The 14,604-nt window shown below is 44.6% G+C and overlaps 1 protein-coding gene across 1 annotated transcript in view; it reads left to right on the top strand.

Moving 5' to 3' along the window:
* SMAD7 (SMAD family member 7) overlaps window positions 1-14,271 on the top strand; it is a 16,937-nt gene extending 2,666 nt beyond the window's left edge. Inside the window, exons 3-4 of the mRNA XM_085846336.1 lie at window positions 1-21; window positions 12,757-14,271. The exon at window positions 1-21 is cut by the window's left edge and continues 51 nt beyond it. Coding sequence (XP_085702462.1) covers window positions 1-21; window positions 12,757-13,313 — 578 coding nt within the window. The 3' untranslated portion in view covers window positions 13,314-14,271. The remainder of the gene's footprint in view (window positions 22-12,756) is intronic.
* The last annotated feature ends 333 nt before the right edge of the window (window positions 14,272-14,604 follow it).

Here is a 14,604-nt window from a genome sequence, read left to right as displayed (position 1 = left end):
GCTGGCTACCTGGTCTACGAGGTGCGTATCAAGTTGTTATGTTTCCTGAACCAGTATTTCTTGTGTTTAGCAGGAGATACGTGACTGGCAGATCTGGAGACCTATTTCACTTAAAATAATTTTTAAAAAATTCCTCTGATGGCCAAAGGATATGCTGTTGTTGTGAGAGTGAAGTGGTCATTGGGTCCTGTTGTCAGTAAGTGAATGTTGAACTGCCGCAGTACATGTGTCATGGTGATGTGGTGATCTCATCTGAAATCTGATGACCAGGTTGGACCTTTGATGAGCCAAATTGCAATTTGGGGCCATTCATAACATTGTGTTACCCTGGAGGGTTGAGGGCTGTGGTGGACAACCATGTTACAGAACATTACAATGGGTGTGGGCAGTGTTCACTCGAGAGTTAATTATACTACTACTACTACTACTACTACTACTCCTACTTTAACCAGCCTCAATTGTTCCCTCCCTGTTGGGATCGGCTGGGGAAAGTTTTCGGCCCGCATTTTTACACGAGCTGGCGCTGGCCGGGCCTGATGTCCGACTAAAGGTGATGGGAATTTAGAATATGGCCAGGGTGCCGGCGATAACCTACTTACCGTTCACAAAGCACACCGTGGGTTTTATTACATTCACCAACTGATGCTAGCAGACGGGACACCCGGCTTAACATCCATCAGAGGAACGGTGCACTTCCTGATGCTACATCCTGCCTGCGAACCGCCAATCTCACGGTTTATAGTCGGGTCGGGAATCGATCCCAGACTGGAAAGATGAAAGGCAGGTGTGCTACCTCTGCACCTTCCTGTCGGACCTTTTCTCGAGTTGTATAACACCCATTATATTTTAAAACGCACAGAATATCGTGCGCCGGGTACAGGCCGAGTGTCCAAATTCAATGCATATGTAAGAGGATAGTTTGTTCACCTTTATCTTCAACTCCCTTTCTATGCTGTGGATGACCAACCTACCTGTCTAATGTACATGGTCACTCCACGGAAAAAGGAGTGGGGGAGATTGATGCAACCATTACGTAATTTCCAGGGGGGTGTCCGGTTTAGTGTTGCAGGGGAGTGAAAATGGGGATCGGGTGTAATATTTTGTGGAAAACATCCTTTGATGTAATTTTTTGAATTGCCCCTTCTTGTTGAGAATTGCTTTGTGCATCCCCTGAAACCCACAATTGCCAGAACTTTTTGGTCTACTACTGAAGGTCTTTGGCTTCAAATATATTGGCTACAGGCCGTAGGATCGAGTGTGTCTCAGGACTGTCACCGTGATCAAGACAAAGCAATTAATGGACACCTTTTACATTGATATATTATATACATATATATATATATATATATATATATAAATAATTTTTTTTATGCCTATGTGCAAGCACTTTTCGATCAGTCACTTTCTGCATGACTCTCATATCCAGACATGTTTTGGAGAGCAAGATTTTTGCCATCCATTGGCCTCGTGAATTTTTCTCAAAGAGCCAGTGAGATGATGGCGGGACCCCACGTGCTGTGTAAATAGTGCACGAGAAATGAACCTCAGTCTTTGTGAAGGCATTGTGCCCATTGTCTGTAAATGCCTTGTCGATTGGCGTCCTTGCACGTGGATTGTGCATAATTTCAGCAGAAAGAATAAGCACAGTGGGTTTAAGGCGATGGGGGTCAAAGCAGCCCGTTCAAAAGGATTGTCACGTCTTTTAACAGATGGGTTTGCTCGTTGCTGTTGGTGGGCCTCCGCTGCTCTTTTTCGCCCCTTTGCCTGCACTGCCGATGAATGGGCTGAGGTCATTGGTGGTGGTTGGCGTTGCCAATGGTGATGACCGCAGGGGGCAGCCATTTATTCCTCTAGAGAGCTGTGCGGGAAGGGGGTGGGGGTGGGGCAACAAATGTTGGATGCTTACGCGTGAAGGGAAGTTGGGGTGGCATGTAGGGCGAGGATGTCTGTGAAGGGAGGGTGGGAGGGATTGGTGGGGCGAGGTGGGCAGAGAGGGCATGAGAGATGTGAATTGAAAAGGTCTGTGCTTGGAGCGGCCCTGTTTCATCAGGTCGGCTAGCACCCTCATCTTGTCGCAGCAGGCCGGAATTGCTTCATTCACGTTACTTCATGCCGTGCTCGAAGCCTTAGCCTGTATTATGCCTTTAAAATATCCTTTCGCAAGCTTTGTTACGTGCTTGCGCTTGCAGTATGAAGCTGATAAAGTTTTAGCAATGTGTGCGCAGTTTGTAAGCTATTACTTCAAGAACCATGAGAGCCACGAGCTCAAACAGAGCAACGTTGTTGTAAATTACAGGAGAATTTTACCATTGGAACTTAGAGCAGGATCGCTCATCTGGCTGGCCGAACACTTAAAGTGCAGTGGGAAAGAGTCTCAGTGATTCAAAGTCATTCTTTACATGACCTGGATGAAACTAAAAGCTGTTAACTTGCCCTTGTGTGAATAGGCTGTGGAAGGGCCGCGTTGGACCGTTTAGCAGTTAGATCTGAGCAAGGATGTTATTATGAGAAAGTTAGTTCTCTAGTTCCGTCAAGTTGTGGCCGACTTCTAGTGCCATTTGTGATCAGATTTCTCCAAACATCCCTATCCTGCGCTGCTTCCTGAAGATCTGGCAGAGACGACTTGGTTGAAACCTTTACTGGGTTTACCCCCATCCATCCAGCACATGCAAGGTTTGCCTCTTCCTCTTCTTCCCTCAACCATACCCAGCATGGTTGACTTTATCCAGACTTCCGTTGGCTGCACGCACAAAATAAAGACGGCGATACAGGATGCTCATATTTGGACACGAGGAGTCAAAAATTATATACTCACTGTAAATCCATCTCCCAAAAGGATGTGGACGTGCTTGTGTGAGAGTGTGATTCAACCCTCCTCATGTCTAACGTGGTGCCTAAGGGGTCTGAGTTTTAGTCAACCTCTTGTAGTCCATCTAGACTGAAGTGCATGATGGATTTCAAAGGTATTATGCTATTTTAACGGCCTTCCTTTGACGAGTAAAGGCAGTCTGTTGACTTCGGTGTTATACTTTCAAAGGATTTTGACCCTGTCGATTTCAAACAGTGTTTACCATGGTTCAAAAACACATGCCTGCATGCTGTGGCGACAGCAACGAGAAAGGCCTTTATTGGGCGCTCGGCCAAGATATCAGTTTCACGAGTTATCATGCAGACCTTGGCAGACGCCTAGTGTTATTTATTTTTTTAAATACAGAAATCGAGGCTCATGGGAGAGCTGAGTGTTGCTCCACGTTGATCCGTATTATTCATTGTTAACCACAGCAATGCCATGCGCAGCAGCTTCCTTGTCCGTTGGCTCAAAATTGAAAACCAGGATATGATTCAGGGGGCCCTTCTTGAGTGCAGTCGTACTCCTCACTTGAGGCCTAAATGAACACGAGACCTTGCATTTCAGGCTTCAGATTAAGCTTTGAGACAACCTTTGTTGAAGTATATTTATCTGAGCAATCAATCTTTCTTTGGCGTGAACTCAATAAACAAGCAGTCACAACACTGGAAGGAGGGCAGGTGTTGTTTGGCATCCACGGCATATGCTTGAAGTGGTGAGTGCTAAATGACAAGGGAGCTTTTACGTTGGCCATGACGGATGTGCGAACGGTCACGGTTCCTTCCAATCGATGCACGGCATCTTGGGACTGGATGAACATCGGTTGAATGCCTTTAAATTACAATGAGGAATGTTTTGTGGTTCTCTTCGTTATCCGGTGGGAAACGCTGAGCAAGGCCTGTGCACGAGGCGTATGTTCGCTATCCAATAATCTCGACTATTATCCGCATTATTATTAAGGCTTTTATCTTTCTCCAAAGGATTCCTCTCTCCCTGTGCTGTGTGCATCTGTTGCTTGTTGTCCCACTGTTTTCCCTTTACACCCCCTTTTGTCAGTTGATCCACATTACCCCTGTTGTTCTATTCATCCATGGGCCTTAACACTGGTTTTGATCAATATGATGACGTGGTTTTGGATCGATTTATCAAGATTACATTTGCCATGATTCTTCACCTGTATTGTCATGCCAGATGGGGATTATAATCTCCAATGGTACCTTCTTTGTCAGAAACTTTTTTCATTCGCATCACTGTAGTTGTGGACTGGCACGATGGCCTAGGACATGCGAATGGTCATGGTTCCTTCCAATCACACACTCTCCTCTAAGCTGTCGATCTGGGGTTTGAATCTTGATCCAGCTATAAACTGGCATTGCAGTGTTTCACAGACAGGGTGATTCATCAATGTGTGCCGCCCCTCCGGTGGACGTTAAATGGGCGTCCCATCTGCCAGCATTCGTTGGTGAATGTTAGAGATCCTACGATGTCCTTCACGAAGAGTCGACAAGCTATCGCTGGCCCCATGAACAAATTACAAATTCCTACCCTAACCAACAGGGGGCATTGCATCAGCGGTCATCCATGCCTTCAGAAAAATGATGCTACCCCGCAGCCTTGTGCTGTATCGAACGAAGAAGACTGTCGTGAACTGGCAACACTCAGAGTCTTGTGTTGGTCACTCAGTCACTCAGAGACTCAGAGACTCAGTCACTCAGCACTCAGAACTGGCAACACTCAGATTATGAGTCTTGCTGATCATCTTCAAGGAAGCAATCTGCATACCCCCATTTCCTTAACTGTTGCCCTCTTTAGGGAGGAAAAATTCTGCAGCAGAAGGAAAGTACAAATTCTAATTAAGAAAAAGGATAATGTTTCCACCATCCCATAAGATCTGACCTTTCTCTCCCAAAGTTTAGAGTCAGTTCACAAACTTGCATATCTGTTAAAACAAAAACGACGCCTCAAGTGTATATATTTGGTACTGTCGGACCCTCTGTTCATGCGGGATACGTTCCTGAAAAATTCCGCGAATATTGGGGCATTGTTTAAGAAATAAAAATTTAACATGGTCTAGGCTCATGGAGGAGCAAAGAGATAAAAAGGATTTTTTCCAGAGAGTTATTGAGATCATTGATGAAGATTAGGAATGAGATGGGGCCTAGAACACTGCCTTGGGGTATTCCAGCCTTGACATGGAGAGGGGATGACAGGGTTCCGTTGAGAGCCACATGTTGACGACAAGAGTGGAGGAAGTCAGTATTCCAAGAGTGGAGTTGGCCTTGGATTCCATAGGCAGACAGTTTTGAGAGCAAGGCGAGATGCCAAACAGTATCAAAAGCTCGAGATATGTCCAAAGAGCCTCTATCCATTGTTGGGAGAGTATAAGCAGCATGTTCAAGGTAGAGTGACCAGGTCTGTATCTGAATTGATGACCTGAGATGAGGCTGTTCGAGAAAAGGAATGATTTTGTTAACCTCCGCTATTGAAGATGGACGGAGGTTACTGTTTTCACCCGTCTGTTTGTTTGTTTGTGAACAGTATTACGGAAAAACTCCTGGACGGATTTCGACGAAACTTGGTGGGGGGATTAGGTATGGTCCAAGGATCATGCCATTAGAGTTTGGACTTGGCCAAAGTCCAATATGGCCGCTATGGCGGCCATTTTGAAAAAATATTTGAATTTTTGTTTTTGCATTTCTACATGTTTTCAGTGATTTACAACGAAAAAAAAAATTGTTGGAGAAAAAAAAACTGAAAATTTTGCAACATTTTTTCAAAAAAATTTCGATTTTATTGGAAAAATATTTGAATTTTTTTTGCATTTCTTCACGTTTTTAGTGATTTCCAACCCCCCCCCCAAAAAAAAATTTGTTAGAGAAAAAAACCCAGAAATTTTGCAACTTTTTTTTTTTCAAAAAAATTTCGATTTTTTTTTATTTTTTATTTTATTTTTTTTTGGCATTTCTACATGCGCGTCGATCTAGTTAAGTTTATGCAATCGTGGTTCAGTAGAGTCTGATCTGTTTTGACCTACAATGAATAGGATATCAGGTTCACTTAAGTGACCCAGCAGTATTGGCGGCGGAGGTTTTGCACTCTACCGAGTGCTCCCCCTCTAGTTTCAACTGCAATGATGGATTCCATGACCTGCAGATGATTGGAAGTACAGTAAGCTGATTGGGCTGCATTTATTCGAGGATCTATTTTTTTCACCTTTTTTATGTAATGCTGTGGTGTTGGCTGATTTCCAATTTCCCAGGTGGATATAGGAGACCTGTCCTAAAGTGTAAAAAATATAAAAAAATAAAAAAGCGAAGCGCGAATGTCAAAGCAGATCACACTTTATGGCCCCCGAATACACAGGGTCCACGAATGGCGAATCCACGAATAGCGGGATCTGACAGTACATGCTTTGCATTTCTTGAAGGTTTTCTCAAAATATGTTACCAAAACCAAATGCCTTCCATTATTCCCAGGGATGTGCTCTTTAAAAGTTTCAAAATATTTGAGCCGAATCTGATGGAGCAGTTTGTGCCCTTTCTGGCAACGCTTGTGCTGCTCTGCTGAGCTGAAAATCTGGCACGCTGTCAAACCCTCGACGAGTAATGAAAATTAAGTACAGAAAGGGCTGAGGGGGAGAGGGCCCATGGGCTCTGCTGGGCCTGCATGACTGTTGCCTATACCACCTTGGATCAAATGGCAAACCTGTGATTTTCTTTGTGGTGTTAATTAGTTGTGCCAGGTGGCCATATCGACTTGAGGGACTCGGATGGTGGCCTTTGAAAATGGCGTCACATTACCCAGAAGCCTTACAGGCCTCAGTGAAAAAAAGGCCTGCATTGTCTGTCGTGTTCTTCACTCATGACTTGCATCGAAAGTTTACCATCGAAATACATTGGTGTGGTTCATACATATCGACAAGTAAAGACTTGTGATTGGGAATATAATAAACGGATTCCATGGTAGTTTCTCTAACCTTTAATTGAACAAATAATGACTCAACAGTTTCGATCAACATGTGCAATGCACCATGCATCCATTAACCTTTCTCAAGAGTGATGAACATCACCACAACATTCCCCTAAATACCCAAAGGTGGGGGTGGGCCTAGCTGGACAGAGCGTAATGCAGTCCCAGTCCAGGATATCAACATGCCAGTCCAGGAACCGATGGATGGTAAACCTGTCAAACTAGAGGGGGAGCACTCGGGAGAGTGCAAAACCTCCGCCGCCAATACTGCTGGGTCACTTAAGTGAACCTTATGTCTTATTCATTAAATATGATGTCAACAGTGCTGACAGAGTTATAGTTCTTTTCTCCAACATTGTTTTTTTGGGGGTGGGGGCGGGGGGGTTGGAAATCACTTTAAAACATGTAGAAATGCAAAAAAAAGAAATCGAAATTTTGTTGAAAAAAAAGTTGCAAAAATTTTTTGTTTCTCTAACAATTTTTTTTTGGTGGGGGGGGGAGGTTGGAAATCACGAAAAACGTGTAGAAATGCAAAAAAAAAAATTTTCTCTAACAATTTTTTTTGGGGGGGGGGACCATGTCCAAAATTTAATGGCATGATCCTTGGACCATACCTAACCCCCCCCCCACCACCAAGTTTCGTCGAAATCCGTTGAGGAGTTTTTCCGTAATACTGTTCACAAGCAAACAAACAAACACACAAACAAACAAACAAACAAACAAACAAACAGAAAGGAGTGAAAACAGTAACCTCCATCCATCTTCGAAGATGGCGGAGGTTAATAAACGGCTCTCAGGTGCACAAACGAGCTTACTGCAGAAGGGCCTTCATTTTGCCATCTCATATCTATGTATCATGTATGTATGTAATGCCTGGTGTTGGCTTAAGAGTTAGGGTGGTGGGCTTGGGATCCTTGGATCCTGAGTTCAAACCCCACTCGGCTGTTGAGTTAATACCAGGTGAGGTTTACTCTGCCTGTCATCCTTCCGATGTCTGCAAAATGAGTGCCAGCTTGCTGGTGTACTGTGTCGGAGTGGCGACCCGTCCAGAATTGTGCCCAATAGCCAAGGAGACTGCTGAGACAACATCAACGCTCTGCACAGTGTATGGTCTTGATGGATATATATGTGTCCGTATATATGTGTCCGTATATATGTGTCCATATATATATATATATATATATATATATATATATATACACACACACACACACACACACACACACACACACACACACACACACACACACACACACACACACACTTCACAATTACATAGCCAGCTGTCTCATTAAAAGTGTACTTCAATTATGATGTGATGAGCTGGTCGGGGTTGAGAAAGGAAGAAGGAACTGTGAAAGGCTCTACAAAAGAATACAGGAAACTTTTACCAACGGATACAAAACGGTAACGATGGGTGGTCCTACATCCCGTATTCCCTTACCCTTGTGCTTTTTCCCAGCTCATTCCAAACATGTCCCACCATGCTTCGTTGCACATCAGTTCAATGAATCCATTACCCTTTACAAAACTGGAGGGGCTGCTTCAGTGTGAGTAAGGACATGGAATCAAAGCTCGTCATTGTTTCGTCATTAGTTTCACAGGTTGATACCATACCAGTACCTGGATCTTCATCATTTGTGATCTTCTCAGGTTAGGTGTTTGTTTTCTTAATTGCTTCCATGGTGCCTTGATTCCTTCGGACACAATAACCACAGTAATGAAGTGCAGAAGGTTGATACTCGAGGGTCATTCCTTCAAAGCAAAAAAGGAACCGGCAGGAAAATCGCAACATGGAAACAAAAAGAGAGGGGGGCCCAGAATGAAGTACAACACCCAATTTGTACTGGACACAGCAGTTCCCTGATAAGAATCACCATCATTCCCGATCAATAAAGAGATGTGGTGGACCGTTAGAATAGCAATGACGAAAGTCGATTGATGACGATGATGTAACTCGGTAATTTCAGTTTGTTGGTAAATTTATAAATCCAGCTTTTATTTTTAAATCATTACACCTTAATGGGGGAAGCAAAGTTTATTTACAGAGAAGGGAGGAAAGGCAAACAGGGTGGGGGTTGGGGGGGGTGTTTGTATATGGGAAGGAAGAGTACCCCTGAAAGGGTTAATCCAGGCGGCCCCTCTTTATGCCCCCTCCTAAGCCTTGTTTCGTGACCTTTACTCGGCGCCCTGCGTGCACAGACTGGCGGGAGGAAAAGGATGCCTGGAGCCGAGTCCCCAGCAGAGGCTGCTGTGGAAGGGGCACGGCGCCAGGGTGGAAAGGCGGGAATGGGATGGTCGGCGTGCAGGGAGAGAGAGGGAGGCAGTTGGGAGAGTGCCAAGACATTTCTTCCGCTCCACTGAGTGTCACATTCCAGGGCTGTAGCACAAGACCCTCTCCCACTGCAGGAAAAAGAAACCCGGGAGGGAAGACATAGTTGCCAAAAATAATTTCCAAGATGGATTTCCTTTACCGTAGTACTGGAGTTTTTGCCCCTTTTCTCTCCTTCATTCTTTGGAGACTGATGGACAGCAGCCAGGAAGCAACTCTGACTGTTCAAGCCTGAGTTGCTTGCTGACAAGGCCTGGCAGAGGAAGTGCATAATTTTGAACTGTCTTCCATTCCTCTCACTTCTTCCTTGACTCCTATTGTGCTGCATGCAATGCTGGCTATGTGCACATACTCACAGTCACTCTGCAACCCACCTGTAAGGAATGCAGAGTGATTACTTCAGGATGATGTGTAATACAAACCAGGCAGGCCTACTTGGGCTATCTGGCTGCATGACTCTCCCACCCAACAGTTTTTCTTCCTTGCCAAGAAGCTTCTTCCTCTCTCTCTCTCCATGGATGCTTTCATCCCATCTCAGTTTTATCCCTCTTCTTTTCCCTCACACACCCTTCTCTTACATACTTTTCTATCTGCAGTTTATTGGTCCACCCATAACTAATCCCAGGCATGATGAAGCCTCCAAGCCTCTTGCAGGCCCATTTGCAACAACAATTTGCAAACAAATTGAAGATGTCTCCTCATTTCCTTTGAGAGGTTGTTTCAAGGAAATGCATCAAGTTTCTGCACCTCAGATGCTCAAAGAACATATGGATGGTTCAGGATTAGTTAGTAAGGCACCGGAGCCTGGAGAGAACGAGAAAGGTGAGATCGGGGTACTCCTCCCCACCCCCACCCCCATTTTTCCAAAGTGCCTTGAAAGGTCATTCAATCCTGGGAGTGACTGGGTTTCCTGGCTGGAATGGGCTTGGCAGTAATGTGCCTTTCCTCCTTGCCTGATTGCTTTCGTTAACGACCTCCCCCCAAAATAAATAAGCCAGCCAGTGTGTGGGATTTTACCCATAAGACTGCTGGAAATCGTTTGACTTCCGCCAGGCAATCGTTGAATCCCATTTCATAGGATTCCAGTACAAGATTCTTGGCTGCCTCAGCAGGTGCCCACGTTTCGTTTTTCAGGTCTTAACCTCAGCCGCTGTGCATGCTGTTCTAAAGTGACCCACTTGCTCGCGTGCTTTGGGCCTCTCCCGGCGTTTCCTATTAAACTTTATTGCCACCTTCAAAGCCACTCTCGGTGTGTACCGGCACACAGTCTTGCTTTGTGCCTCCATTCCTGCCCGCAATCTGAGAGGCTTCGGCCAACCCGCGGCAGTGACCCGACTTGCTTCCTGCTTCTCTCGGTTGTTGTGTCATGCTGTTTAGTGCTGCTCTCATTCAAATAGAACCTTGTTTTAGGTAAAAGAGAGTCTGGGGGAAGAGTGAGCTGTGTGTGATTTTTAAAAAATTTTTTTTTTACAGTTTTTGTGGTGAGATTTTGATTATAATATAATAAGGAACTTCAAAACAGGAAGAGGCCAATCGGCTCATCAAGCTTGCGCAATGGTTGTTTGTCCGTGCTCCATCTTCAAATGTTGAGCGTCAAGCAAGGAAGCAGCATGTACCGTTTTTAATCTTTGGCATTATTTGAACCTCCCAGACTCAGAGGGGATGCTCTCACCATTACATCACCGAGTGTGGTCATCACCCTGGATTATCACCTGACTGTGTAGTTTATTCCAAATTCAGAGTTGGCAAATTTAATTAGCATCCCAATTCTTCCTCGTGTGTAGTATTTGCGAAGGTCACGTGTCTCGAGGCCCTCTGCGAGTGAGGCTGCCAGGCTTGCAGTGAGGCTGTGGAGGCATCGAGCACGCATCCATAACGTTGATTGCCTTTCCTCAGCTGCCATTAGGGTGCAACCAGAGTCATTTATACCACTGGCTCTGGACAAACAAACTTGAGGCCTGTTAGAATTTCTTACAAACAAAACTACCATTTAAACTTTCTCAGTGCCTCAACAGTAAATACCTTGATTATTCATTTGCATATTTTCCTTTGCTGCTCTTCTGCAATGTCTATGTGGCAAAACATATTTTGACCTATGAAAGGAACAAGATGAAGAAAAAAAATTAATCATAATTCTCTTCTTTGGTAGGATATTAAATGATCTGGACTTTTTGGTGGCCTGGATTTGGAACTAAAGTATGGAGGGCTGTAAGGGTGACCTTTAACCTAGATCCTGAGGCTTTGTTATGAGAAACCTTCTTACCGCCTGCATTAGAACCCTTGTTGCTGGAAAAGACTTTTGACTGATTGCAGATAGGAGATAAGGGCGCAGACAGAGGCGTATGCCAGACCTTGTTTGTCATTTGAAGTTTGGGTGAGGAAGAAAGAAAGAGGATAGATGTGGATGTGGTTTTTTTTTATGGTTTGGAATGTCTGTGCTGTGTGCCCACTTTGACATACACACTTAAAAAAGTCATCTAAGATCTGATACATTCGCTCGGTGGTCTCGTATCTTTGTCGATTTATTAATTTTTGTTGACCTCTTGCGTGTGTACTTGATATGCAGCCAAATACAAACGACACTCTCCCCCCCACCATCTGAAATCTCATCTAAATTCGAGAGAATTTTTCTCAGTAAGGGTGCAGTCAAACATGTTTTGTTTTTCAGAGAACTTTACCTTCACTACCTCCGGAAAGACCGACAAGCCTTTTAGAGGAAGGTCCCACCAGTGGCCCATGGGATGATTATGAGGCATTGCTCAGAGAACCACATCCTGCCCGAAATGCACAGATCGGAGTCTGTAATTATCAGAGCATTTGGCTGCCTGCCAAACTTCCTGAAATTTCCCACCTCCTTTTCCATGATGATAAGAGTTGCAACCTTGTTTGGAAATGTGCTCGGGACCAATGTGGCGCCACTGAGGGTGCTTTGTAAAGAAAGCGCAATCATTTTGTGACAGTCAGGCCCTGAGGGCTATTTTATTCTTGAAAACCTATCATGTTATTCGTCACTCATCTGTGCTATGTCTAACATTTGAATGCAATTCGTTTAACACGGATGAAAAATAACTTGGTTTTTGTAACATGTTCTTAATCTTTTGTGTTGTTATTAGTGTCTGTTTTTCATGAAGCGTCTTAGTTGCAGGGGAAGCATTGCTCGTCATAAACAGGCCCACTTGTAAAACCTGGTTTGCATTTGATTCGCTGTTTACTGCCCTCTTCTTGGGGGGAAAAAAGAAGAAAAGTTTTTGATCTGGAACCACCTTCAGCTTGTAATGGCGTGGCAGGCTCAAAACGACACACCCGTGCATTTACAGTACAAGAGAAACCCATCTATAGTTATTGTAGTTGTGGCAGTTATAACTGAATGATAAAAATTATAATAGTTCGGTGATTAAAAGTGTATATTCATGCAAAACGTAACAATATTTCAATCATTTGTTCATCTCTATTCTTTCATTCATTCCATAATCTCTACTGGGGCTCAAAGTCAGAGCCGGTATGCTTTGAGACACCCCAACGGATATAGAAATAAACATGCATTTGGCACCTCCTCAATTTGGCAGCCGATTTGATCCTTTACTTCCCTCTCTTCCCTGCCACACAGGAACCTTTCTGCCACTGGATGTAAGGAAGCAGCAACCTTGGTGCACACTTGCCTACTGGGAGTACAAGACGCGCGCCGGCCCACTCCATCATGCCCACGAGCCTACAGTCAGCATTTTCTACGAGCTACCTCAATGCGGTTGCGGCTCTCGAACCGGAGACCTGTGCCTCAAGCTTGTGCCAGCGACAGGGCGAGACAGTCTGGCATCACGGCGAGCACGCATTGGCGCCGGCCTTCTGCTCAGTCGGGAAACCGATGGCGTGTGGGCTTATAACAGGGGTGAGCAGCCTGCCTTCGTGAACTCTCCGACGTTGGATGCGCCGGGCCGGGCCGGACGCACGCCCGTGGCCCGGCGCCTTCCCGCTGGTCACTCGCTCAAGCTTTTTGACCCTGAGCGAGCGCAGCGCTTGCTGAGAACATTTGTGCCGGCTGAGGGTGAGAGTGTTCGCGATCTCTTCAGTGTCCGCGTCAGCTTTGGCAAGGGATGGGGCAGAGACTACACAAGGCAGTGTGTGCTGGAGTGTCCCTGTTGGCTGGAGATTTTTTTTTACAGATGATGACTGCTGCTTAGGTCATGCCAAGTACTGTGGCACCCGATTGGTCTGTGTGACGTATGCACCGGTGGTACAGTTCCCATTCATGTATTGCTATAGCGTTTCGGACATCACCAATAGCATCAACTGGCTCGCACAAACAGAGACATCTTGACATCCATTAACTATTTGTAGTAAAATCTGCATTTTATGGTCACCCTTTCGATTGTGCAAAAGCGACCGGGTAACGTAACAACATGGTATATCGATTCCTGTGGAATGTTTAGCCTTCTGCTCAAATTACAGCGACCTTAAAATGCAGGTTTTACTGTAGCCGGCCTATTTACCACTTCCGTGCCATACCTAGTGAGGCTTTAGTTTCATGTTTATGTGGCAGAGCCATGGTTTGTAGTCCGTATATTGCCATATTTTATACACAAAGAGCAATGATTAGCCAAGGTCCTAATCTGTGAACATCGTCGTGTTTCTTGTTGGAGACGGGCACAATTGCTGGTAACATGTTCGAAGTTAGCCCTGAGAAATTGCCTAATAGGGCTCTATTGATCTGCGAATGGAATGGAATGGATTTAAGCTCTTCCTGTAGTTTCAGGAGGAGTGCTGCTTGCAGTGAAACCCAGCTGCCCTGGTCCTCATGAAAAGGTCTAAGTCGTGCAGGGGTTTTCTTTGTCTTAACCCTGGAAACAGCTATTTGAAAGTACTGTACCGTACCGTACCAAACTGTACTGTACTGCATACACAGGGCTTTATCTGATCCGTACTGCCTCTACAGCTAATTAATATTTTATATACATCACTATATAAATATATATTGTAATACTTGTAAATATGGAGACATTTGTATTTGTACAGTGTAACTATTTATGTACAGTGCAATGCATATGGACAGACTTAAATGTATTACTGTACATGCACTTTGATGAAACTTTAAAAAAGTTTGATTAAATACATAAGTTTTCGGTAATCTTTGTTGTGGCTGCTCAATGCAAGGATGTAGTTTAGTAATTGCAAGACCCCTTGCGACGTAGTAGTATGAAGAATCATCATGCGAAGACATTTGAAGTTGATATTGGGTCCCTTCGGGATGTAAATTTAAAACGTTTTGCTGTGTTGCGCTGGAGATTAGCAAGTCTTCTCGTTCTTCTTGTTCGGGATAATTATCCTCACGCTTTTTGGAAAAAAAGAAGAAAAAAAAAAGCGAGGGAATATATTGTGATCGGCTCCATCTGTCTGTCTGTCTGTCCATCCGTCACGCTATCTCCTTAACGGTTGTGCAGAAATTCACGGAACGTGGTAG

This window comes from Eptatretus burgeri, chromosome 11, assembly GCF_056783735.1.
Source record: "Eptatretus burgeri isolate ZD-2024b chromosome 11, Ebu_testis_v1, whole genome shotgun sequence".
In the NCBI taxonomy this organism is placed as follows: domain Eukaryota; kingdom Metazoa; phylum Chordata; class Myxini; order Myxiniformes; family Myxinidae; genus Eptatretus; species Eptatretus burgeri.
The sequence above is the reverse complement of the archived record's forward strand: the minus strand, read 5'-3'. Positions and strand labels throughout refer to the sequence as shown.